This window comes from Pleurodeles waltl, chromosome 1_2, assembly GCF_031143425.1.
Source record: "Pleurodeles waltl isolate 20211129_DDA chromosome 1_2, aPleWal1.hap1.20221129, whole genome shotgun sequence".
Lineage (NCBI taxonomy): Eukaryota > Metazoa > Chordata > Amphibia > Caudata > Salamandridae > Pleurodeles > Pleurodeles waltl.
The window spans coordinates 39,701,809-39,729,321 of NC_090437.1; the positions used below are offsets into that span (position 1 = coordinate 39,701,809).

Genomic DNA, 27,513 nt, shown 5'->3' on the forward strand with positions numbered 1-27,513 from the left:
CTAGCAGTGTAACCAATGAACAGTGGGTCATCTGATATTATGTCCTTAGTATGGTTGATATGAAAGTTCACTGCTCCTCTAGAGGCTAATTTGTGGATATGTTCATCTTTAGAAAGATAACTGTGACGGGATTCTGTTAGGGTATTCAAGGAAGACATACACAACTGTTTTAACAATCTCTATTAGAGTTTTATTTTCCGTATTGGATTTATGTGTCAGTAGTCTCATCCATTCCTGTCTTTTATTTTCTTTCTTCTAAGTGGTCGTCTCTGATGTCCTTTTCGTTTCTTTTCTCTTTCCTTAGGTCTGTTGTGTCTTCTCATATTCGCCTACGACGTTTGCGGGACCATGCGAAAGAAAACAGAATCAGGAAAAACAGGTAAGTGTATCCTGTCTCCTCCTTTCCTCGTAGATAAACAAAGTGCTGGGAAGGGAGGAACGGGTGAGTAAGGTGAGTAGTGATTCCGGGTGGGATTTATTATTTGTGTGTTATAGTGCACCCCGTGGCGCGTTTGCACATCATATTCTCACACAATGTAATAATGTTGTCATGAACACCCAGGTGAATAGGGATTTATTCCCTCTTTTATCAGTGTCCGTTTTAGTTTGCCCGAGTGCTCTTTCCGCTTCCCCAGACCCACCAGTGCCCTGTGGGGTCCTGGAAACGTGCACACACCTGCATGAGCCATGTCCCTCCAGGGACGTGGCTGGAGTTCTTGTCCTGTCCTGCGTCTCTGTCATGTTCTCTTGTCTCTTCTGGCTCCCCAGTGCCCCTCGGCTCCATCTCTGGCCTTAATCCTTCTGTGTCCTTCTCCTGGTGCTTCTTGCTGGTGTTCTCCTCGCGCTCCTCACTGGCATCCTCCTCCTTGCGCTCCTCACTGGCGTTCTCTCCTCCTCGCGCTCCTCACTGGCATTCTCCTCCTCGAGCTGGATATCCGGGTCGTGGGCGGAAGTCCAGCCCTCTCTTCTTTCATTGGGACCCCCGGGGTACGGCAACAGGGCCCCATTCTCTTATTTTGTAACTGGGTTACCACAACCCTGTTACAATAACAAAGTTCCAGCTTAGGCAGTAAATAAGTCTCTGTTCACAGCACCAACCTGCCTAGGAAGAAGCAGGTGAATGGATGCCAAATTGAAAGGCCCTGAAGCTTGCTAACACATCAAGCTGAAGTGATGGCAAACTGTTTGAGGGTTAGTAGGCTCAACTCACAACTGTGCAGGAACTCAAATGGGGCCATCAAGAGAAACATCACAACTAGATTACAATCCCACTGTGGCACAATGAATGGTATATGTAGATACATATTTGTCAAGCCTTTCAGGAATTTCAATACCACCGGAGATTTGAAAAAGGAGGGTTGCTCTGGTAGACAAAGGAATGTTGATAAGGCTGAAAGATATCCCTTCAATATAGTTATTGCATATCCCTGATGAGCTAAGGACAGCACATTTTGGTGTACATTGAAGAAGGATGCTTTAAGATACCTTATTCCTAATTCAGGGCATCAGGAACCAAAATTGTTCCACCTCCCCAAATAAAGTGACTTGGTAGAAAGGCAATCTGCAGAAAGGATCACATCCACCACTTCTGGTGAAAGCTCAAAGGTGTTAAGATGGGACCAATCAGTCTCCACACATGAAAGCGTAGACTCTGAGGACTGAGGTGCCTTGACTGAGACAACAAATTATCTCTAAACGGAAGGCAAAGAGTGGCTGAACAGTCAGGTGCCTTAGCTTTGTGTATGATACCCTTCACGGATAGTTTGGGGCAATGAGAATGGCAATTGAAACACTTCCTCAAGGGTCCCTGAAACGGACCATGGGGGCACAGAATTTCAGACAGAGAGTTGCTCTGAGTTGAGAATAGGTCCACCTCAGGCATGCCACAAAGAGGGAAAAGATCATGGACCTCTTCTGAGTGAAGGTGCCAATCTAGGTCAGTAAGGTGTCATCGATAGAAGCTGTTGGCTTTGGTGTTCAAGGAGCCAGCAAAAGTGACTGAATACCAGAGACAGACTGTTTTGATGCACTCATGTCCAGAACTTCAAGGCTTCATGACAAACATCCTACACTCCCTTGTCTGTTAAAGTACCATTTTGATGTTGTGTTGTTGGTTTAAATCTGGAGTAGGAGAAAAGCTTAGAGCACCAACTAGATAACTAGCATCCCAGGAGACCACAATAGATTCTCCTAAGTCTCCGGTTGTTGGAACCACTGCATGCGGAAGCACTACTGAAGAGCCCGAATATACCAGCGTGCATGTGTGACCTAGAGGATGCAAGTATCCCCAGGACAAAGTAAACACAGGACCTTCAGTACCAGTATTTACGCTCCAGGTCAAAACAGTGGCAGCATGTCTTGAATGTCTCAGCTCCTTTGTGGCGAAAGGAAGGCTCAAAGCATGGGGTAGCCAGTACTACCCTAAAGACAAGAGGCGCTGGGAGGGCTCTACGTGAGAATTCAGATAATTGATTGAAAATTCCAATTTCTATAGCAGCAAAGCAGTCATGATGTTGAGGCACCAACTCAGGTGACCTGGATGTGACAAGCCAGTCATTTGACATGGGCTGGTACTATTGCCATGATCTTTGTTAGGACTCGAGGTGCTGGTATCAACTCAAAAGGAAGTACTGCAAACTGGTAATGGGTAGATGTAAGTACTTCCTGTGGGCCTGCAGGATCATAATGTGGAAGTACTCATCCTGCAGGTTTATTGACACCATCACGTCTTCTGAATCCAATGCCAGGAAAACCTGAACTAGAGACAGAATTGTGAACTTATCCTTCTTTAAGAATCGATTCAGGAAGCTGAGGTCGAAGATTGCCATTTGTCCATTTCTGCAGCAGAACTGTCACTTCATGATGCAGGATCCGCTGATGTTCCTCAGAATCGTGGAAGGAAGATGAGAACAACAGGGTGGGTAGGCTATACCCCTTCTCTATGTGTTGAAGGACTCAGCATTCTTAAGTAAATGCTTTCCAGGCCATTAGAAAAAGGGACAATCTTCCTCCCACCGGCATAACATGCTCCTTCAAAGCTGAACTACTGCTGCATTCATGGTGAAGCTGGGGTAGCGATGTGGAATGGAGCTATTTGGCAGGTCCTTTTACTCGTCCTCTGTATTGGAGAATGAAAGGATTGTGTTGCAGCTAGTGGCCAGCGGTTTATTGTTTATTTGAAATTTCCAAGGTAAGTGGTCAAGGTTTTCAGAATAAACAAAAAGATCCACAAAAAGATTGTAGTCCCAGAGATCTGGTTGTGGCTAAGTCTTCTTTAAAACCTTCCAGCGCAACATCCGCTTTTTTGGCCAAACAAGTGTTAGCCAAAACAGGTGTTACCCATTAAAAGGCATGTCTTCGAGGGTGTTCTCAACATCAATGGAGAACAAAATTAATCGGAGCGAGGCAGGTCTTCCCAGAGTGACAGATGAACCCATGACTCTAGATACAGAGTCACCAGTGTCTAGGCCAGTTTCGATGATGTGTTTAGATGCATCCTGCTGTTTTTTTACTTCCTAAAAAATAGTCTTTAAGGGGGTCCGGGAGGTTGGGTGCAACTAAGGCTGCCATATCCCAGAGGGCATGTGAATAACAACTAAAAGGCTTGCAGCATAATGGGATCTCAGGGTGTGGCTTCCTGCAAAAAAATATTTTTGCCCATAACCTTTAGTTTTTTCAGTTCCCTATCTGAAGGATGTGTCAGCGACATGGCTGGGTAAGTTTTAAAATGGAGGAACTCTGTAGCACCCGCTCTCTAGTGATCGGTGCATAGATAGAAAAACACGATAGCCTGGCACTGGTCGGTACTGGCAAGGGATAGTTATTTGAATATCAAGGGTAGTTGAAGGTTTGGACCATGGCTCCTTTAATGTCTCTATAAAAAAAAACATTGGCTTATTAATTGGGATGGGTGACTACCCACCCCAAGGAATACTCAAACCCTTGGCAGAATGAACCCCTTAAAGCCACTAAGTTAATCTGACTTCAATCCAACTAGTAGCTTTGGTTCAGAGCTGACAGGCTTAATTTAGGGCAATATGTAATGTGTATTTGTAGTACCAAAACATCAATAAAGCCAAAATGCAAAACAATAAAACCCCAAAACTGAAATAGAAAAATAGAGCAATAATGGAGTGGGGGTCGGATACACCAAATGGGTTTTACCTTATGATGTAAACCATTAAGTCCCAATCCACTACAGATGTATACTTTTTAAGCCCACCATGGAGGTAGGGGAGGCATTTAGAGACTTCACAGGGTCTTAGGCAGAGTCCAACAGCTGGGTCCTGTCCAGGTCCATTTGCCACTGGTCTGCAGGGCAGTTGCAGGAAAGGCCTTTTGTAGCTTGTTGTATATCTGTAGTCTGAACAGTTCAGCCTTGTGACCCATGCTTTTCCTGGGTACAAGAGAGACCAGGTCCAGTCCATCAGAGATCCTCTTAGGTGACAGACAGCCAGGCCTCTCTGTTCTTCCTCAGGTTCAGAAACTATTCTAAAGTGGGTGCCAGGAGATGCCATATTCATATCCTGCCATAAGCTAGTGGGTGGGAATGACTCCTGGGAACGACCTAACCAATGGAGTAAAAGTTTCTGGGTACCCACTTTGCACAATTTTAAGATGGTGAAATTCTATGGGTACACTCACCTTCAGCTTTTATGGCTGGGTGTGTATATGAGGTGTACTAAGAAAATCCTAGTATCTTCCCACACCTAACACTAAAATATAGATTTAAGCAGCCACAGTGGCTCCAATAAACCACTAGACAGTGATAAGAGCAGGGTTATTCAGCAACAAGACAGCAGATACATAAGAACTGTCTTGGCATCCTGTTCCCTGGCAAGTCCGCCCCAAATGAAATATATATAAACACCCAAGAAAGAGGTCTGCTAGGACAAAGAAGGGTCCTTCAGTAACTAGACAGTAAATACACAAGAACTGTCTTATCATCCTGCTTTCTATTTTTCAAGTGTTACATCTTGCTCAACAGACTTGCCAACCAGGGTCTGATAGTGTGCTGTTGAAAGGAGGCCCTCAGCCCCAACAATGCATATTCTGTGAGGTTCAGAGAAGTCACCTCTGCCCATTCAGGTCGACATATCAATCATACTGAGCTCCTGTGTAGCTCCAGAGAGGAATTTCTCACCTCATTCACACCTAATCAAATACTATTCACTGGAAGGAAGAAGTTGGAGAGCAAATGCAAATTATCCTACAGGAACGTCATGCAGAGAAATAGTATTTTTTGAAAAGTTGCTTTTCTTTGAAATATTTTAAGAATCTGTATTCATCTCTGTATGGGATTTTTAATAACTAATAAATTAGTTGTTTAATTATTTTTCTAATTAGTCCCATTCCTAAGGTACAGTATTAAGATTTTAATCTGAAGTCTGGTTTTCTTCATAGGACAGCTAGCTAGGCCTGCCGCAGTGAAAAATAGTTTTTGGGCGCTAGTCACTGTAAGGACTTGCTAACATTACATTTCTACATGTCCTACTTTTAAATATCATGCACTCTGTCTTGTGGGCTACACGTCTTACATAGGGGTGACTTAGTGATATTGAAAAGGGAGGTTTAAACTTGTTAAAAGAGTTAATTTTGGTAGGTCGCACTGCAGTTTTTACATTGCTACAGTCAGAGTACACAGGGTAGTCCTGGAGTCATTTTTACACTATCACTGTAATGGAAGGTACAATGGGTGCTTGAGTCCACGGGTGGCATTTAACTTCCAGCCCCTGCGTACATTTTTTAACATATACGAAAAACTTGTAGGTAAGTTAAATATACCATTTAGGGGTATGCCGATCCAACCACATTTAAAGGGAAGTACAAACAAGCACAAGCATGTCACGTTACCTCTGCTTAGTAGGGGTGCAAAGTTTCTAAAAGCAGTAAAAATACATGGTCCAGCAAAAGGTGAAACAATCACAGGTGGCCACGAAGAATAAGAGGATTTCCTACTGGTTCCAGTAAATCTTCATTAAATGGAAGCAAGGGTTTGTTTGTATACCATCTGTCAAATTATTTGGATAGTGGTCAACTGTAGGTGGGAGAAGCTCAGAAACATCCTCAGGTTTTCTCAACAGAGAATGGAACAAAGTTATCTGAAGAAAGCACTGGAGACAGATCCATGTCTACGTCTGGAGAGGTATCTAGGCCACTTGGCTCCTGAAGAGCTTTTGTGTTAGAGGAAAGATCATCAGCATCATCTTCCTGTTAATCATGCGATCTCCCAGGAAGGGTTGACATGACTCTTCCTGAGACTGTCTTTCTTCCAATAAAAAAAAGGTTTCTCTTTTCTGCTTCTTAACGCCTAGGAAGATCTGTGATGTGGCTTGTGTTGTATAAGGCACCGCATCTAAATGTACCCCAGATGAAGAATTTATCAGCGGTTTTGGTGGTCCTGAAGTCGGCAGTAGGTAGAGCCTCAGCATTGATATGTGAATGGCTGGATTCAGTGATGTAAGTACAAGAGGAACCGTGAACTGGGAAAGGGGTGCTTGGAAAGACCTGTATGGCGCAAATAATAGAAGTGGTTCTAGAGCAAGACGCCCACTGACCTGATCCATGGGGTCAGCCGGCACACCAGAGGGGACAATCCCTCTCCTGGAAATGTCCATTATGGCTCAAATGAAGCCAGACGGATCTGCTTCCGGTGCTATTTACTCCAAATAGAAGGGTACTGATGTTGATTGAGATGGAGGAGGAACAGATTGTGGAGGTGGAATCAACAGCATCGGATCAGTGACCACCAAGTATTATGCTAGGGAAATCTCTACCACCTCTGGATCGGACTTGGGTGGAGCAAAATAAACTTACCTGTGCTTTTGGTATACATGGAAAAGAAGTATACTATACTATTCATTTATAGATCTTTATGTTTTTGAGGCAGAGAACAAAAAGAAAAACAGCCATGATACAGCAGTACACACTGTGCATTGTTAGAAGTGGGTATAGCATACCATTCTTTTGTGAAAACAAACATTACAATTTGCAAAACAAGCTATAAAACAAATCATAACATAAAACATGGCAATAAAAAGAAATAAATGGTATTACAATAGCAGGCATGCCAATTTAGCCGATAAGTTTATCTATATGTACGCCTTTGGAAAGCCAACAGTACTGTGAGTAGATCGTCGAAGGATACACAGGTAAATATTGATGTCCAGTCTATGGTATGATGCATTAAGGAACTATGGAGATAGGGAGAACTCAGAGTTAGACAGGGTAAAAAAGTAAAGTATAGGTATCTAAAAACAACTAAGCCATTTCAATAGTGCCTGCAGTTTTTGTATAGGACTTAATATGCAGAGATTGTTACAGGTAAACTTCTACTAATTAGACAGGCAATGAGTACTAGGGAGAGGTGTTCAAGGAGATTTGGTGTTGGCCAACTAGTTCTCTAGTGTCTTCCAAATGGATCTGAGATGTGGTTTTCAGGGGTAGTTTTGAAGAGCAATGTTATCGGCACCCCTTGAGTGAGAGGTACGATTCAGCCAAGACTTGAAAGAGGTGGCAGCAGTGTTTTTCCAATTAGTAAGTATGGACTGATAAGGCTGCAGTCACTAAGACGTCTATTAGTAGGTTATCATTAGATGACTTGATCAGTGGGTCTAGGAAGCCTTGGATGAGTTAGATAAAATCATGCTTCAATTTTATCCCAAATAGGGACCAGAGAAAGTTGAATATCTGGTCCCAAAAATGGGACACAGTGCTGCATTAGAAAAGTAGGTGTGGTAGATCCACAGTGGTTTAATTATAGTTTCAACACGTTGGGTCGTCCTCTAAGAGACATCTTATAGAAAACAAGAGTGAGTCCAAAATATCCTATATAGAAGTCAATATTTTGTTTGGGATAAAGAGGGGGTAATTTTATGGGAGACCACAGATTTCTAAATCATTCGAGGATACGGTATCAGAAGCGTCTCACTTCTTTAGTAAGTTGGAGGTCAAGCATGTACTTTTGGGCTTCAGAAAGTGGTAGAAGCTTTGGTGACAAGATTTGTTGAAGGAGGAGATTATTGAGAGGAGCGAGGGGTCATCACAAGAGCACTTAGATTTAGATATAAAACCATTGAGTTTCAGGAAATCATAAAAGTCTACAACTAGTTAATTCTATTGCTTTTGTATTCCTCTAAAGGAGAGAGGGGCTTGTTGTGTGCCTAAATGCTTCAGGAAATGCATGCCCTTGAATGACCAAGAGCGCCAATTTATGGGCATGCCTTGTATTCTAAATTCAGGGTTATTTCAGAGCGAGAACAGGTTGGATTAGATAAGGTTGGTCTCTGGAAGTTTTCATTCATTTTCATAAGAGCTCTTTGTGTGTTCTTAAAGATATATTTGGCTGGAAGTAAGGACTTGGTCTTGTCTGATAAAAGCATTATGGGGTGCAGGTCTTCAAGGATTTCCTTTTTAACTGAGAGCCATGTGGGGGTGTAATCTACACACTGGTTAAACCATAGGGAGCCCTGTCTAGTTAAAAAAGTGATATGATAGTTTCTGAAGTCAGCCAAATGAACTCCCCTAGATTCATGGACAGTCGTGGTTGTTCGATGGAAATTCTGGGACACTTATTTTGCCACATAAATTTTGCTAGTAACTTGTCTACTTTTTGATGGAAGTCTTTGGACAGAAATAAGGGAAGCAAAGCGAATAAGATAATTGGCTTTTGGGGTCACCATATTTTTTATTTTTTATATTTGGCCGTACCAGGTAATACATTTGGGGTTCCACCCATCTAGCAAATGTTCAATGTTATTCAATGTCATTTTTCCGTTGTGTTGCAGGGCTTCTATCAATTCTGATCCAAACTCTATTGATATTTTAAGTACTGAGGCTGCAGGGCAGACGTGAGTTATCTAAAAGGTATTTAATACAGAGCCTATTTAACCCTTTACATTCAGATTTGTTCTTGTTAAGTTTATATCCAGTGACTTGTGCATAATCTTCAATTGTTGTAGCGTCCTCAGCCACAATCGAAATATTGTCGGCATAAGCCATCTTCACAGTGATATTATTGAAGGTGATTCCAGAAACTGAATTGTTTATTTGGATATTATGGTGTAGGGTCAAGATGAATAAGGAAGGGGAAAGGGGACAAACCTGTCCAGTTTCTCTTTCTAAATTAAAGGGAGGAGACAGGAGACCACAGGTTCGTAATATAGCAGAAGAACCACTAAGGAGAGCAATGACCATCTTTGTAAAAACCTTGCTGAAGTTGAATTTTAAAAGGGTTCACGTAGGAATGTCCATGAAACTCCATCAAACGCCTTTTTAGCATCTGGCATTATTGTCACAGTGTCAGAGGTGGTGGACTTGGCTTTTTTTCAAGGATATGGCACATGAGGCGAGTGATGTCATACAATTCTTCAGGAAACCAACCTACATCTGGATAATCAGATGTGGTAGGAGGGGTTCTGGTCCTTTACACAGGATTTTGGCATAGACCTTTCGCATTAAGTTAATTAACAAGATTGGCCTACAGTTTTTCGTAAGGGTTGGGTCCTTACCTTCTTTTGGATCATTCCAATGGTAGCTTCACTAGTGGCGCCCGAAACAGTTCCTGGCTTTATAAAATGGTGAAAAAGGTCTAATAGTGTGGGACTGAGAATGGCAGTGAAATATCTTATGAAAGGTAGTAGTGAAGCCACCTGGTCCCAGGGCCTCATCGATGTCAACAGTTCGTTAAGGTTGTTCTTCTCTGCTTTGGTGAGAGTAGGTAGTTGATACTATCCTTATAAAGTGATTTATAGAAATCTCTGACAGCTTCCAGGAACTTTTGGGGGTTTGTATGTGTCACATTCAACTTATCTTTGAGTGCAGTAATACCCCTATGGTTGTGTTTATGCTCCAGATATGACACTAACTTTTTACCAGCCTTCATTTGCTTTGCATAATTGTAGGCTTTTGTATTTGTTAATCCAGACCCCAGCTTTCTTGCTCAAAATGATGTTGTATTTGTATTTTTGGTTTGTAAGAAGGGAGTGTGTGGGCATCTAAATTGGGAGATATTACTAGCCTCTAAATTCTTTATCTCTTTCACTAGCTCCAACAGTTTGTTATTGTATGTTTTGTTTAGTTTAGAATGAATCTCAATAAATGAGCCTCTAACAGTTGCTTCAAGCGCATTCCAGTAAGTGATGGGAGAGATATCTAAAGTAGTATTGTCTTTAATGTAGTTTAATATGTTTTTTTCAATGATGTCTCTGGAAGTGTCTTTAATAGACTCATCATTGAACCACCAGATTTTACAAGATGGTCTCGCATTGACCTCCATGAGCGATAAGGATATGGCTGAGTGATTTTAGATCAGTCTAGGAAGAATGTTTGGTTGATGAGGTGGAGTGTGAGTGTGAGTGTGAGTGTGTGTGTGTGTGTGTGTGTTGCAGAAAAAGGCGTACTCCCTGATGTCGGGGTGTTGCAGTCTCCAAGAGTCATGAATTTTGCATCTTGAGCCTAGTTTAACAAGTGACTTATGGGACCTTTTGGACTTAGGGTGTCGAAATGTGGCTTTTGATTGTCTACCTATAGTAACATCAAGGGGAAGATTAGAGTCACCACCCATGATTAGTAATTCATCGTTTGGAACATGGATTAGTAGGGTAAATAGGGAATCCCACATATCTGGGTCATCGGAATTTGGACCATATTCATTGGGGACATGGAAGGAACTGGCATTTTAAGAATTGTTTGTTAGAATCCATCTTCCCTCATTGTCGTTCTGTAGGTAAGCCTTTTTTTTGGCACGCAAAGCTATCACCCCTTATTTCTTATTCAAGACGGGAGAACACAGGGATTCGCTAATTCAGTTATTTCAAAATGAAGTCATCTTTTTATGGCCAATGTTGGTTCCTGTAGTAGAACTACATCAGCTTTAAGTTTATATAGCTAGTTCTCATTTTTTTGCATTTAACTGGATGACTGAGCCCTTTGACATTTAGAGAGATCACCTTTAGGTTCTCATCCAGGGGATTATTAGGCAAGCTTTAGGAGTGTGTGTGTGCAGTTATTAAACACATGAGCTGATGGAGTAATTTGTGCTTACAATGTGTCTGGATGAGTTGGGGTCGAGTTTGAGGGAAAAGCATCAATACCCATAAAAATGACCTTCAAGAAGGTTGCTGTATTACTGTTACCCTATGAAGATCTTCATTAAGGTATCTTGTGCCCCGTGAATAGGTAGCAAAAAGGCAGAGAGATGATTTGTCATGCCAGCGAACTCAAGCAGTGCAAAAGAAAGGAATACACTAAAATACAACAAAACATAAAAAAAGAAACCCATACAATAAATACCCCCCCAAACCCACTCTTAACACTGAATGTGGGGAGAGGACTGCAGGATAACATATGGGCAATCACGGAACTAACAGATCAGAATGAATGAATGTAGCAGGAGTACTGTAACAAGGATCATTGTGCTAAATATGAAACACTGTCAATATAGCAGAAAACATGAACTATCCCTTAACACACACATGCAGACTTACAAAAAGGTCTCAAATTCTTTTCAAGCAAGGGTAACCTATTGAGTAGGAGTTTGATCATTAACAGGAGTCATCTATGCATTTTCGTCTTTAGTAACAGGACCAGGTTTTGTAGTGAAGGGCCTAAGACTACCAACAGTTTAGGATGAGTAGCTATCTTAGTTATGAGGTGTCCTATGTAAGAGATTAATTTCTAACGTTATACGTATGTAGGATTAGTGATCTGATCACTTAAGGTTCAGAGGTACTCAGTGTTCTAAGTTGGTATCTCACATGACCTGTGAGGTCATGCGAAGAGAATAATAAATATGCCATAATAATGGCTAGTGGGTGGGGCACTAGTATAATCTTTTGAGGCAAATGCATCTGAGTAACCAATAGAGGTCCTATGGACATCCCCGGTAGGGTGTGGAGAGTGATAAATGGAGGTTCATGAAATAGCTGCAACCTGTGTGCTAGCTGTTACACTGAGGGATGAGAACATAGGTAACAACCTAAGCGATAGTAGGTAAGTATATAAGGGCAACATGATCTAGGCTATCTTTACTTAAAAATAGTGGTATAACACATAAAAAGAGTTGACATTCAGTAGCAAAAATGTTTTAAAACAACACCATCACAGGTAGAAGGTGTTAACTGAGTAAGACACATGAGAACACTTATCTGTTGTGACGTCAGAAAAAAAGCGTCAGCTCAATATTACTGTGGTCCGGGGACCCCTGGGGGTCCGCGACTGCTTAGAAAATTAAATATTATTAACAGATCAGGTCCCTAGCTTTCAGTAATGACTCAGTGGGGGCCCCCGGATTCAAAAATGATTCATCGGGGTCCCTCTGTACCACAAATAATAAAGTGGGGGTCCACAGACGTCAAATGGTTGGGAACCACTGAACTAGATTGTCTGTGAGTGAGTCTCATGATTTCTTTTTGGTGGTAGATATGTGCTGGGTATCCATTAAGATGCCATCCCTTTAGTCCTAGTAAGCTTGCAGGACTTTATGATCGTCGAAGATGTGGTGTTTCCAATCGGTGAAGACCCTAAATTTTGCATGTCCGGTAAAGGAAACCTGAAGGTTTGTGTTCTCGTCCCTTGGTCTGAAAGCAAGAAAACATTTTCTAACTTCCACTCTCCTATGACATTAATTTTTTGTGACTGTTCCATATGATATGGTTATTTTTATGCATATACTCTAGGATTAACTCAATATATTGGTGCGGTAGAGGTCAGCAGACAATCTGGTGTGTAATGTTTTTGTTGACGGGTTTGAATGAGGGGACATGGTGTACCCTTTCTAGGTCAAAGTCTTTTTAGAAGGATAGGCCCAATCAGTTGGGGGATCCATCTCTTTAAAAAGGTAATGCAACAGTCTGATGAATCCTCTGTACCTTTAGGAATTCAAAAAATTCACAGATTATCTCTACAATTTCTATCCTCCAATTCTGCCATGTCTCTTTGGAAGGACTTGGATGAAGCTTGTTGTTTCTGGATGTTTTTATTCGAGATAGTGGTCATGTCTACCAATGTACTGACCCGTGATTCTGATTCGGCCACTCTGGTGTTAATGGTGTTTATGTATGCTCTTATTGAGCAAAGTTCTTGGTGCATATCTGTGTTGAATGTGGTAGATTTAGCCAGGTTGTGTACTCCAGAAAGTTTCATCATGTCTATAGTAATAGTTACGTCTGTTTTCTCGTTAATTGTAGAGTCTGGGCGAGGTGGTTCTGCTTTAGAGCACTTAAAGCCTGTCTTGGTTTCTTTTCCGGTCATGGTCTTTCCACAGTAAAGACATTCAGGGGTTCTCTTCGACTTACAAATGGGTAAGAGATTAGGACCTAGTCTTTGCTTCGTGATTCTTTTTCGGATGGTGAGCAGTGCAGGTGTACTAAGTACAAGAAGGAGGATGTGCAGTGTTTTGGGAGCTACATTTCTTGAATATGGAGAAGTTCACAACCCATATGTTGTGTTGATATTGTAAGATAGCGGGGCAACTATATGATGGGCAAAATCTCTCAACAAGATTATCCTCCTCATCAGGGTTGAAAAGCAAGATCTCTTTGGCAGGAGCAGTCGATTGAGATAATTGAAGCGTCACCCCAAATTAGCCTAAATATTATATTCTAAGGGGGCTGGAGTCTGTAAACTTTGACAGACTCCATGCACTATGCAGTGCTATAGAGGAGACAACACAGACAATAGATGTTACTGGTAAGTTCCTGCAGATGTCTGGGGTGCCATATGAGTTTTAACTGTACCAATGAACTTACAGAGTTCAGTGCTACTGAGGGGTGCAGAGGATTGCCAAGGTAAACTAAAGAATATTGCAGAGGATATTGCAGGGGGTTTACAGATATTATGTAGGAATCTACTTTAGAAGAGATTCAAAAGATAATTCACAGCCACACGGTGTGCATGTTGTTTGATGCAGACGTATTTCACCACATAATTGTTTTTGATTTCTAGTGGTTCCCACACTGTAACTGGGCAAGTTTGATGCTGGTTATAATCGATACCAGCAGTCCTGTTGATATTTGTGCACTTAAGTTGAGTATCATTAGTTTTCTCAAGGCCCCTACATAAGGGCCATTTACTCTCCTACTCGTTGCTCTCACTGCCTATGGAGGGTTTGCTCCATGTTATTTGACTTGTTTTGGTTGAATTACGTACCTTCATCACAAGCAAACAATGGGATGCCATGATCATGATTCTTTTATGTACAGAGGACTGAAACATTGTCGACTATAAACATCCTGACACTGGATTTTGACTGTAATTTGTCAAAGGGTGTAGCAGTGTTTGTTAAACTGTGACTTGGAATTGTTTATTGCATCACACAATTTTCTGCCCGTTCTTGTTTTGATACAAGTTTTGTTTGCCCTACAGGGGTTATCCCTGACCATTTATTATGAATTTGATACTGTATAATTAATGTGATTTTAACTTCAAGTTCAAGACCTGGGCATTATGTTTTTGTTCCCAGTGTATTTTCTATTTCATGGTCAGTTAGGCACCTCTGTTCCCTTAAAAATATATAATTACCCTTGGTTCCTCCTTTTCCTTGGGTTCCTTGTGTTCTGTAATATTGCCTTTTTAAGGTCAGGAAGATTGAATCACCACTTACAAGTTGTCCGATATCAGTTCCTATCGCCAATGGAGGTAAATGTGGTGTGGTTGAAAGGAAGACTCTTGGAGACCTACATTGGTTGATGAAATGATAACAAAAGGCACTTAATGTCAGGCACTCAGCATCTTCAGGGTTGTGCAGCCTGGTCTCATTTGGTCTAGGCAGCCATTTTGCGCGTCTGAGATCAGGCGCGCTGAGTGAGCGGATACTGGGATGAATTTTGGAGGTGGGTGTCATTTTCCTCAAAGTTGGGCAGTATCTTCTAAAGCCTCTGGTGTTCACAAGGTTAGATCTACATTTTGCTATGAGTGTGGTGCCTTATAGACAGCAGCCGCAATTAGTTTTCTGTGACACTGGGAAGAGCACCATTCATTTCTCCAAGCAAGCAACGTCCCCCATAGAGCGCTTCTTTTTCTAGTGATGTTTTTTTCTCCTTCAAAGATTTGGTGAAGGGTGATGATCTTGATGGGATCTTGAGCTCACTGACAGCCTCAAACATGACTTAGACTGATGATGGCACCTACAGCCTTCTTTGAAACAAGACATAAAAAGTTTGGCCCAAAGTTCCTTTATGGTCTTAGGGTGCATCTGTCGAGAGAGGTGACATGACAATATGTCATGTCTAGCACCAAGACACCACAGACAGTCATTGTGTGGGTCAAAGATGCAAAACACTTGGGAAAGGTCTCAAATTATGTTCAGGAAAGGGTAACCTACTGAGTATGAGTTGTATCCTGTGTCCTTTGTAGTGTCAACAAGGTTTATAAGCTGGTGTGTTTTTGGGAGTGAAATGTCCCTACTTCACCAGCCGGCACGAGTGCCAAGACTTTATGACTGATGTTATCATGACTCATTAGTCTTGAAGCCACATATCGGCTGGAGAGAACTATTGCAAATGTTTTCCTGATTCAGTCTGCGCCTGGAGTACTCAAAGGTGAGGAATCTGCAGGTATAATTATGCATCAGAAGACAACCCTTAAGGAGCAAATAACCCCTTTATTCTTAGCAGAGACAAGAAAAGCTGGCCTTGTATATAAAAAAATGCAGTAGATTTGTCATCAGCAGGGCTAAGAGGAGGATAGAGGGCAAACAACTTTATCCCTCTAACCTGTATGAACCTGTTGTTTACAGACTCCAGAAACAAGATTATTCACCAATTTATAGTTGTTATGCTGCAGATTAGAGGCCGCCCTTTAGAGCAACAAGGGAACCGATTTGCTGTTTTGGCAACAATTTGAAATAAAAACATTTAGTATTCTATCTATTTCTCTCACTGACTTGCCATATTAATGTCAGAAGTATTTTGCTTTATCTAGGGTCGTTAAAAGGTAGGTGTCAACAATAGGCAGGATTGGAAAGAAGCAAAATGATGTTGCTCCAAAAGCATACACATTTGACATTGCCACAGTGACATACATGTGGGATGGCTTCCATTTCTCTGTGGGATATTGGGCACTCATTGTCAAAGACTGAACATCTTCTTTATTCTCTGCATGCTTAAGAAAATGGGACTCCTATTCACATTCTGACCTCTGGAGTAACCGCAGGAATTGAGCAAATGGGTAGAGAAATGCAAACCAAAAAACGTTTATTCAGAGAAAAAACTGATAAGTAACGAGAAAGAAACCTATACACTCCCAAAGGAAGTGGTTGAAAACCCTGCAGGCATTCAGTCGAACTGAAAAAATAAAATGGAGAGGACCTGAAGCAGCGAACATCTAGAATAGCAAACAGCAGAACAGGAACATGCACTATTGAGATGCACTTCATTCGAGATCGAATGAGAGAGAAAAGAATACTAAGTTCAGGCAAATCACCACTGAAAAGCTCAGCTCCAAGGAGGAAGAATGAGAAACAAGCTGCAAAGTTGAACGCCTAAAATTAAGTTTATTGTTAAAACTGGAGTCCCTGAGTCTTCACTGCGTCTGCACCACAATGAAACACAGAGGAGGAGATCACACAAAGTAGCCTGTTCAAGGGTGCTCTCTCCAGGATGCAAAGCAACAACAGGCCTAGCAGGGTTTGAATTCGAAGAGCAAATAGTTGCAAGGCATGAATTCCACGGGGTATCTGAATACTGGGCAATCTAAAACAAGGTAAAGAAGACATGTACCCATTGGTTCCCATCTCCACCAACAGGATGCAGCACTTCCACCAGTGATAGATAAGCTAATCGTAACTGTTTTGTATCAATTGTTCGATTCCAACTACAGCCTTATTACAATCTGGAAGAGTAAAAATGTAGCTTCTCACAAACCTTTTACCTCAAGGCATAGGTAGAGTGAAGGAGTGGTAATCCTACTTGGTGGTCCTTCCCCTGCTTGGAAAACACATTCTAAAGGGCTTTCCCCATGCCTGCCTTGACCATTTATTGGCAATGTGCCAGCCATGATGCCGTGTCTACACAATAATGAGATGACATGAGAAGTCTGTTTTGCATTTTGTTGTGGCTGCTCACAGAAAAGTACACACCAAAGGGGTCTCCTGACAGTGGATCATGGCATGGCTTAGCTAGTGCATCACAAGCTCCCTCGGAAGCCACACTACTGCATTCCTGAGGCCAACACAGGAAAACCCCTTTCTACCATTAGCCAGTGAGGAAAATACAGACTGGGAGTGGTTAAATAATTGAAGAAATTTAAAATATTTATCTCACTGATGCCGCCAATCAGAAACTGGATACAGCATACAGACAAACATCAGCTACTTCTTAACATCCCAGGCATATTGGCAATCTCCCTCACCACAATCAAGGAGGCTGCCCACTGCAGGCCCATCGGGAGGTGGCAAATCTCCCTCCCACCTTATAGCCTGTGGACTGGGACAACATGCAGCAAGCATTCCAACAACATGCACTCTCTCAACATACACTCCTATAATACCACCTTACAGGAGCATAGATGATTACTTTGTGTTGAGATCTTTCTAATAAGGGGCATTCGACTAGGCTTTTCCTGGGTGGGCAGGAGTATCACACCCAGCCTCATCTAGAAGGTAAGGAATTAAACATAGGGTGGAAAGAAGTCCAGACATATAAAGTATTTATAATGGAAGAAAACAACTTACATTCCGATGCTTCACTGGACAATATGACTTTTTCTAGCTGGGCGATAGCATTCCTCTCATCCTCACTACTTACAGGGATTTGTTCTGGTTTCCTCACCGTTTCATCTGTTTGTACGATCTGTCAATGTATGCAAAAGAAAGTAATTTCTTCCTGCTTATTTTGTATAGAACTGTCACTTGAACACACTATAGTCATACTATAGGGGAGAGACCAAAGTGTAAAGTAATTAACAAAAACGTTACTTACCTTTGGTAACACACATACTGGTGGATATTCTTTCGAACTGCAGATTTTTCATCTTATGAATCTGTCCAGGCACTAGACTGGATTTGGAAAGCTTTCTGCAATCATTTGTGGGCAGCACCGGGTTGTACCATTAATCCCAGTTTTGACTCTGGACAAGACAAGGAGCTGCACATAAGTGCCATTCCTGCACAATTAAGCCAGTTCATACCATCACAACACTGACAAACTGAAGATGTCAACACTTTGCATCATTTAACTCAGAATCTTGTACTCACAGGAACGCCACCATGCAAGCAGGGGAGCAGGGCAGGCAGTGAGGAACATGTGATTAGATAGAGTATTCACCAGAAAGAGCATTACCAAAGGTGAGTAATTTGTTCTGATTGATACTTCCTACCACATATTCCTCATCTTGAGAATCAATAGCAAAGCATTTCCACCTCAGGAGGTGACTAAAAGGAACGGATTTTACACCAGAAATTCCTGCAGGACTAAGTGGTTGAAATGGCCCTCCTGGCTGCCTTCGGAGGCTGTACGGTACTGCCTGGTGAAAGTAGGAGTGGATGCCAGAGTGGTGCCCGTGCAAATGTCCAACACAGGAGCACTCTGAGTCAGGGTCGTAATAGTAGCTTTCACCCTGATGTAATGAGTATCTTTTCTGGTCAAAGTATAACAGTGCCAAGAACAATCCATTGCAACAAGGTCCATTTCTGTACCACACTTCCTTTATTCATACCAAATACGGATAGAAATGGTGAGTGTCCTCTTGGTATTCTTTCGTTCTATCTGTGTAAAACCTAAGGATCCGCTAATGAGTCGATAAGGGCAGCACAATGGACTCCCCAACATAATAAGGTGTCTCAAGTCTTAAAAGAAAAGAGGTAACTGCCAAAAGCACCAATCTGTCAGGAAAAAAACGGCTTGACTGATAAAGACAGCAATTCACTGGCATGACCCACAGAAGTAAGAGAAACAAGTTATTTAGTGTCACGAGCCCCAGAGCACAACTGTGCAGAGGCTCGAAGTGAGTACACCAAAAACTTAAGGACCAAATTCAGATCCCACTGCTGGCATAATGAAGGGAGAAGGGAGAAATGTGTGGAAGCCCTTTTATAAAAGCATCACAACGGGTGACCTGAATAAAGGTGGATGATAAGTAAAAAAAAAATAAACCAGAAGGCCACAAGTAGCATTTAACAAAATCTTGCTGGGTCAGCGATAAAACTATCAGAAAGACATCAGCTAGCATAGAATGGAGAGGTTACACCTGCTTGACGAATTAAGACCGCCATCCAGAGTAAAAACTTTGTAAGCAGAAGGTAAGCAGCTAAAATGACATACACCTGTGGTTCTTAACCTTTTGATTTCAGTGGACCCCCACTTTATCAATACTAGAACCCAGGGACCGACACTAATTCATTATTGGAATCGGGGAACCCCCCACTCGGTCATTACTGGAAGCCGGTGAACCCTGCTTATACATTGTTTATGATTTGAAGCGCATAAAACACAAAAAATACATAAACTAGCATTGATCAAACACATTCACAGATGATAACACATTTTGTATAATTTGAAAATGTAAATATAAAAAATAATTTTAATAGGAAGGTTGGAGCTTTTCTAAATTCTATTGAAGCCCCACATCATCCATATTTTATTCTGTTTGATGCTCCTGCACTGCTCCCACGAATCAATCTGAGGCTACTAATTTAATTTTTAACCTACAATTTCAAATTCCTTGACATTTACCCTATGTTTTAACATTTTCAATTGTACACTTAGCCACTTTATTTACACTTTATTAATCTTATTTAATTTTCTGAGCAACTGCGGACTTCCTGAGGGGGGTTCGCAGACACCCAGGGGTCCCCGACCACAGGCTGGAAACTACTGACATACAGCTTATACAATGAAAGATCAAAACCACTCAGGAGTTGATGCTCAAAATCCACAAATGGAGGTGACTTTAGTAGATGTTGGATGAAAGACTGCCTTGCTGCTGGGGCAGCAGGTCCTTCCAAAGAAGCAATGGAAATGGAGGCATATACTGAGATTCAGGTGTTCTGAGTACCTGAAGCTCCAAGCTCAGTTTGGGGTTATTAGAATAAGCTGATCCTTGCCTGCCTGAATTTTTTCAGGATTTTGGGATCAGCAGCCACAAGGAAAATGGGTATAGAGGGCCTGAGCCTCACTGAAGATAGAACGCAGACCTTATTGATCCTCGAAGAAAGAACTCCACAATACAAAAGGTTGGAGATTGATCATTCTCAGTGGTAGCAAAATTATCTAACACAGGTGCTGCCCACTGGGTGAAAATGCCCTATGCCACCTCCTGATGCAAGCAGGACTACTGATTGGCAAGATGATTCCTGATAACTTCTTCATTCACCCCGATACTGATGGGACCTGCATGCTGAATGACCCTCAGGGAGCTACTGTGACCTTCCAACCATTTCCACAACTGAGCTTCCAGAAAGAATGCATGGGACGTCACTCTGCGTTAACTGATGCAGTATCACATGGCAGTTGTGTTTTGTGTCCGGACCTGGACTGACCTGATGGAAGGCAGAAAAGCCTTGAATGTCAGCTGAATGTTGTAAAACTCTAAAAGGTGGGTTTGAAGGTGCATGTGCATTGGTGACCAGAGACCCCCGATTACCACATTATCCATATAAACCTCCCAGCCAACATGTCCAGCACTACTGTGTGCTGTGACTGGGAGAACAGTCTGCCATAAGTAAGGTGGGCATCTGCCATCATCATTGTGCTGCCTTGTCATAAATATGGATGTTATCCAAAAGGCACCTACAGTGCAGTTTCTACTGAAGACAAAGGGGCCTGTGACGGGCCTGCATCTACTAATATGCATGAGACACCAGCAGGAAGTATGAGACAAGGAAACCAAGAAGCCTCAGAACCAGCAAGGTCGGAAAAAATACTTGCTCCTGAAACATCTGGATCATAACCTGAATGTCCCAGGGAAGGAGAGGACTTTGACGTCCCTGTGTCCAGGATGGCCGTTATAAAGGAAATCATCTCACCAGGTTGATGGTACAATTCCAATTTGTTGATTGAGAACCTTAGGGTGAACCTTCATCTGCAGGTGGTCTGAGATTAGCTGAGATGAGGTCACCTTCAGAAGCCAGTCGTCTAGGTCCAGAAAGATGTGTGACCAGCGATGATGGGCTGTGATCACCTCTACTTTCTAATGAAGGCATTCAAGAGTCTGAGGTCTAAGATAAAGGACCCAATGGTCCGAAGTAATCACATGCCAGCTGATAAGGCTAAGTGGAATCCTTTTCCCCTAGTAGTTTCAGATTAGGGAGTTAGAGGGAAAACTAAAGCAGTTTTTTAGTCTGCAGCGACAGGTCCAGAAGAGGAAGACTGGTGCACCTGATGGTGACCTTGTCCCCTACCACCACTTGTGCCAAGGGAGTCACGATAGGTCTGGGCAAGAAGAAAGGGTAGCATCCGGTGGAAAGTAAGGCCAGTCAAGTAACCATAGATTTTTATAGTGTGCTGGTTAACTTGGAAGCAGCGGAAAGCAGCCCCAAACCTAGGAGAGCACTGGAGTCAGAACTGAGGAGGGCCCTTATTATTCAGACATATCATCATCAAGGTTGAGTGCAGAACAGTCATTATCAACCTGGGGTTGTGTTTTGGCTTTTTCATAGAGAGACACAGGTCATGCTATCATTCATGTTGATTCAGGAACCCTCAACAGGGTCAGGCAGTATTCGGAAATAGAGCCATAACAACCAGAATTAGTACCAGTACAGAACCTGTGGAGCCTGTCACAAGGAAGTGGAATCCTAGCCCAGCACCTGAGATGAAAGAGCACAGGCTAAAAGAAGTCTGTTGCCACCAGAGAAGGGTCTGCCAGCAGGAAAACAACTGGTGGTCCGTATTGGACTCATGTGGCCTAAAGGCGCACCAGAGTGATCTGGAACAATTTAAAAAAAGTTGCATCATGGTCTCCACAAAGGCCGCAATCTGCAGCCTTGTGACGATGGCCCAGCTACAGAACCCCACTGAATGAAATATCACAGCTGGTATAAGCCTCTTTTTGTGCTGACATGGGACTTCTCCCTAGAATGCAAGAATCACGCAGGTGAGGAGTCACATTTTCATTCCTTATGTTTACATTTGAAGTTGCCCTTTAACTTCATTCTCGATTCACCCGAGGATTGTGAAAGGGAACAGGACTAGGAAAGACCTAGCAACTTGGATTGGCATCTGCCCTGCTTCTTGTGTTTAGCGATCTAATGTTTGTATTCCTGCCTCCTGAAGCCTTGTGCATGCAGCAGGGAGGATTTGTCACATAACTTTGAGTACTCTTTGATGCTAAGACACCAGAGGGAGACATCATGTGGGTCCTTAAAAGACATCTGCTTCCAACAAGCATGGAAAGGTTTAATCCCGGTCAACTTTGTGGGGAGACATTCCTGCACGCTGTTGTTGTGTACAGTTTGGATAACATAGTGATAGAACTGGAAACGTAAGTGATGGAGATAGAAATGTAGAAGTGGCGCTTTAGTCCTGCATTGAAAGGCATGGAAAAGTGGGAATTGACATCAGCGCATACGAGTGGCACCTGTATGTAGTTCTGTGTTGTCATGTCCGGAGACGGAACCAAGTTGCAATGGAAGTCGAATGCATCACTTACTGGCATGCAGGAGTAATTGGAGAAAGTTTTCAGATCTTGTTTTGCACCTGGGGAGAGTCACATCGTGAAGAATCTGTGATTAGAAGCATCCTTAAGAAATAATGTTATTACCTGTATGTCAACATCAAATGTTAATGCAGCCACAAGAAAATGTAATATCCAAGAAAGAAGTGAATCAAACAGATGATCTCACTAAAGAACAAAATTATATTTCTACTACAACGTTTCAGCTTCCGCCTTCCTCAGGTAGTACAAGATGGTTTGCTCAGTGGCTGCACAGCTGACACTGGTGGATTTTCAAAAAGCATCATGAGTGAAGATCATGAGCATATCTGAAGAGTTCTCAGGACTGCATTGATTCCACATTCCAATTGGAATCTTCACTCATGATGCTTTTTGAAAATCCACCAGTGTCAGCTGTGCAGCCACTGAGCAAACCATCTTGTACTACCTGAGGAAGGCAGAAGCTGAAACGTTGTAGTAGAAATATATTTTTGTTCTTTAGTGAGATCATCTGTTTGAGTCACTTCTTTCTTAATATATATATGGAAAATGTCACTTACCCAGTGTACATATGTTCGTGGCATGAGACGCTGCAGATTCACATGCTGTGCATTATACTGCCATCTAGTGTTGGGCTCGGAGTGTTACAAGTTGTTTTTCTTCGAAGAAGTCTTTTCGAGTCACGAGACCGAGGGACTCCTCCCTTTCGGCTCCATTGTGCATGGGCGTCGACTCCATCTTAGATTGTTTTTCCCGCAGAGGGTGAGGTAGGAGTTGTGTATATAGTAAAGGTGCCCATGCAATGGAGTAAGTATGTATGTACATAATGTGATTAAAAGTGATATATATTCACAAATTTACAAATGTACAAGTTTTATCAACATATAATATAACATTTTCATCAACTTAAACGGCTACAGGCTCCCAGGGAGGCAGGAGGGTGCATGTGAATCTGCAGCGTCTCATGCCACGAACAGATGTACACTGGGTAAGTGACATTTTCCGTTCGAAGGCATGTGTAGCTGCAGATACATATGCTGTGCACAGACTAGTAAGCAGTTACTCCCAAAAAGCGGTGGCTTAGCCTGTAGGAGTCGAAGTTGTTTGAAATAATGTTCATAATACTGCCTGTCCTACTGTGGCTTGTTGTGTTGTTAACACATCTACACAGTAGTGTTTTGGGAATGTATGAGGCGTAGACCATGTGGCTGCCTTACAGATTTCTGTCATAGGTATATTTCCTAGAAAGGGCATTGTGGCGCCTTTCTTTCTAGTAGAGTGTGCCTTTGGGGTAATAGGCAGGTCTCTCTTTGCTTCAAAATAGCAGGTTTGAATACATTTCACTATCCATCTGGCAATGCCTTGTTTGGATATTGGATTTCCTGCATGAGGTTTTTGGAAGGCTCCAAACAATTGTTTTGTCTTGTGAAATTGTTTTGTTCTATCAATGTAATACATTAGTGCTCTTTTGATGTCTAATGTATGTAATGCTCTTTCAGCTACAGAGTCTGGTTGTGGAAAAAAGACTGGGAGTTCCACTGTTTGTTTTAGGTGGAACGGTGATATAACTTTTGGTAAAAATGTGGGATTTGTACGTAGAACCACTTTATGTTTGTGTATTTGTATAAAGGGTTCTTGTATAGTAAATGCTTGTATTTCACTTACTCTTCTAAGAGATGTGATAGCTATTAGGAAGGCTACTTTCCAGGTTAAGTATTGCATCTCACAAGAGTGCATGGGTTCAAATGGTGGACCCATGAGTCGTGTTAATACAATATTGAGGTTCCATGAGGGAACTGGTGGTGTTCTTGGGGGTATGATTCTCTTTAGACCCTCCATTAATGCTTTGATGAATGGGATTCCAAAGAGTGATGTTGAATGTGTTATCTGCAGATATGCAGATATTGCTGTGAGATGTATTTTAATGGAAGAAAAAGCTAGATTTGTTTTTTGTAAGTGTAATAAGTAGCTTATTATGTTTTTTGCGGATGCATGTAGTGGTTGAATTAGATTATTATGGCAGTAATAAATAAATCTCTTCCATTTATTTGCGTAACAATGTCTTGTAGTAGGTTTTCTAGCTTGTTTAATGACCTCCATACATTCTTGTGTAAGGTCCAAATGTCCAAATTCTAAAACTTCAGGAGCCAGATTGCTAGATTGAGCGATGCTGGATTCGGGTGTCTGATCTGTTGTTTGTGTTGAGTTAACAGATCTGGTCTGTTGGGTAGTTTGATATGAGGTACTACTGACAGATCTAGTAGTGTTGTGTACCATGGCTGGCGAGCCCAAGTTGGTGCTATTAGCATTAGTTTGAGTTTGTTTTGACTCAATTTGTTTAATAGATACGGAAGGAGTGGGAGAGGGGGAAAAGCGTACGCAAATATTGCTGACCAACTCATCCATAACGTATTGTTCTTGGAGTGAGGGTGTGGATACCTGGACGCGAAGTTTTGGCATTTTGCGGTTTCTTTTGTTGCGAATATGTCTATTCGTGGTGTTCCCCAGCTTTGAAAGTAAGTTTGTAGTATCTGGGCATTAATTTCCCATTCGTGGGTTTGTCGGTGATCTCGACTCAGATTGTCGGCTAACTGGTTTTGAATTCCTGGGATGTATTGTGCTATTAGGCGAATGTGATTGTGAATCGCCCAATGCCAAATCTTTTGTGCTAAGAGACACAGCTGTGATGAGTGTGTCCCTCCCTGTTTGTTTAGGTAATACATTGTTGTGATGTAGTCTGTTTTGACAAGAATGTGTTTGTGGGCTATTAACGGTTGAAATGCTTTCAATGCTAGAAACACTGCTAGCAGTTCTAGATGATTTATATGAAGTTGGCTTTGTTGAGCGTCCCATTGTCCCTGTATGCTGTGCTGGTTGAGGTGTGCTCCCCACCCTACAATGGAAGCATCTGTTGTGATCAGGTATTGAGGCACAGGGTCTTGGAATGGCCGCCCTTGGTTTAAATTTATAGGATTCCACCATTGAAGCGAGGAGTGTGTTTGGCGGTCTATCAACACTAGATCTTGAAGTTGACCCTGTGCTTGTGTACATTGTGTTGCTAGGCACTGTTGTAAGGGCGGCATGTGTAGTCTTGCGTTTGGGACAATGGCTATGCATGAGGACATCATGCCTAGAAGTTTCATCACAAACCTCACTTGATAGTGTTGGTTTGGGTGCATGTTTAGTATTACATTTTGGAATGCTTGTACCCTTTGTGGACTTGGAGTGGCAATCCCTTTTTGTGTGTTGATTGTTGCTCCTAAGTATTGTTGTATTTGATATGGTTGTAGATGTGATTTTTGGTAGTTTATAGAGAACCCTAGCTTGTGAAGGGTTTCTATGACGTATTTTGTGTGTTGAAGACACTGTTGCTGAGTGTTGGTTTTTATTAACCAATCGTCTAAGTAAGGGAATACGTGCATGTGCTGCCTCCTGATATGAGCAGCTACTACCGCAAGGCATTTTGTGAATACTCTTGGTGCTGTTGTTATCCTGAACGGTAACACTTTGAATTGGTAATGCACGCCTTGGATTACAAACCTTAAGTATTTCCTGTGGGAAGGATGTATGGGTATGTGGAACTAAGCATCCTTGAGATCTAATGTTGACATGTAGTCCTGTTGTTTGAGCAAGGGAATCATGTCTTGAAGTGTCAACATGTCTGATTTGATGTAAAGATTTAGTGTTCTGAGGTCTAATATGGGTCTCAGTGTTTTGTCCTTTTTTGGAATTACAGGGAGTAAACACCTTTTCCTTTTTGATGGTTTGGTACTAGTTCTATTGCTTCTTTTTTGTAAAATTTGATCATCCCGCTATGTATGTGACCAACAACCAAAGGAAGTTGGAGTCCCCACCAACATGGACCAGTTAGGTAAGGTACCTTGATGTCACGATGAGCTCTCACTAATCACTAAAGTCAACCAAGTAATATTCATTGACAGTAAAATGCCATTTTAAGTGGATGAACGAGTGACACACTCAAATGTGCAGTTAAAAACATAATGAGAATTCAACTTATGACTGCTGGGGTCAGATGATCAGGGACTTGCAGCTAGGAAACAGTTACCAAGCAGGTTTTCTTTTAAAATTCTCACCGAAACATTGATGTCTCGCTTCTCAACTTACTTTAAGCTAACTCGAGAGTCTAACATACCATTCCCTCTAACACAATAAAATAATTTTTTTCTTATGGGGGAATTTTATTTTAAAAACAATATATTTTACCTCCTGCTGTTCAATACAAGATCTTTGAATGTGAAGTACATTAGTTTCTTTGGTATGCGATGCAATCCATGCCTGCACTCTTCTGTTTATTTACACTTATGTGTTTAGGACTTTAAGAAGCACCAAATCATGTAGAAGGTGATATGCAAATATATGAGTCAAAGTAAGAAAAATTATATATTCATTTAAAGTAGTGCTTAATAATAGTATTTAACTAGTTTTTGGCCTCCTCCAACTTTGATAGGGAAGGGATAAGAGGTTCAAAGGGGTAAAATAATTTGCTCAGTCTCACACAACATGTTTAGAGTAGGCAAATGGATTTTGAACCTAGCTAAGAAACAAGTCACCAATGTATTTGCTAGACAAAATATCCTCCCAAATAGAACACTTCTTACCAACAATGAAATACAGGTTAAAGCTTTTGAAAGAGTGATAGATCTATGGTATAGGCAGTCATTGATTGATTGACAAGCGTAAACAGCCTTTCAATATCAAACAATAAACTGTTAGGAAAGCGAGTGTAGAAAAAAACCTTATTTGACATGTCCCTCCCCACACAAACTTTTTGCCAGGTTTCTGGTGTAATTTCAACTGTAAGTGCACTGGTTTCCTGCTAACCAGGTGCACTGTTCTTTTCCTAACTGGCAAAACCTTTAACATCCACTGTAAGTCTCTACTCAATGGTACCCCGATACCTAG

At 41.8% G+C, this 27,513-nt stretch overlaps 1 protein-coding gene across 4 annotated transcripts in view; it reads right to left on the reverse strand.

The window, feature by feature from the left end:
• The window catches only part of UBA6 (ubiquitin like modifier activating enzyme 6), a 610,892-nt gene that overhangs the window by 179,445 nt on the left and 403,934 nt on the right, over positions 1-27,513 (reverse strand). For all 4 annotated transcript variants that reach the window (XM_069235825.1, XM_069235816.1, XM_069235844.1 and 1 more), the window contains one exon: positions 17,672-17,789. In XM_069235825.1, coding sequence (XP_069091926.1) covers positions 17,672-17,789 — 118 coding nt within the window. The remainder of the gene's footprint in view (positions 1-17,671; positions 17,790-27,513) is intronic.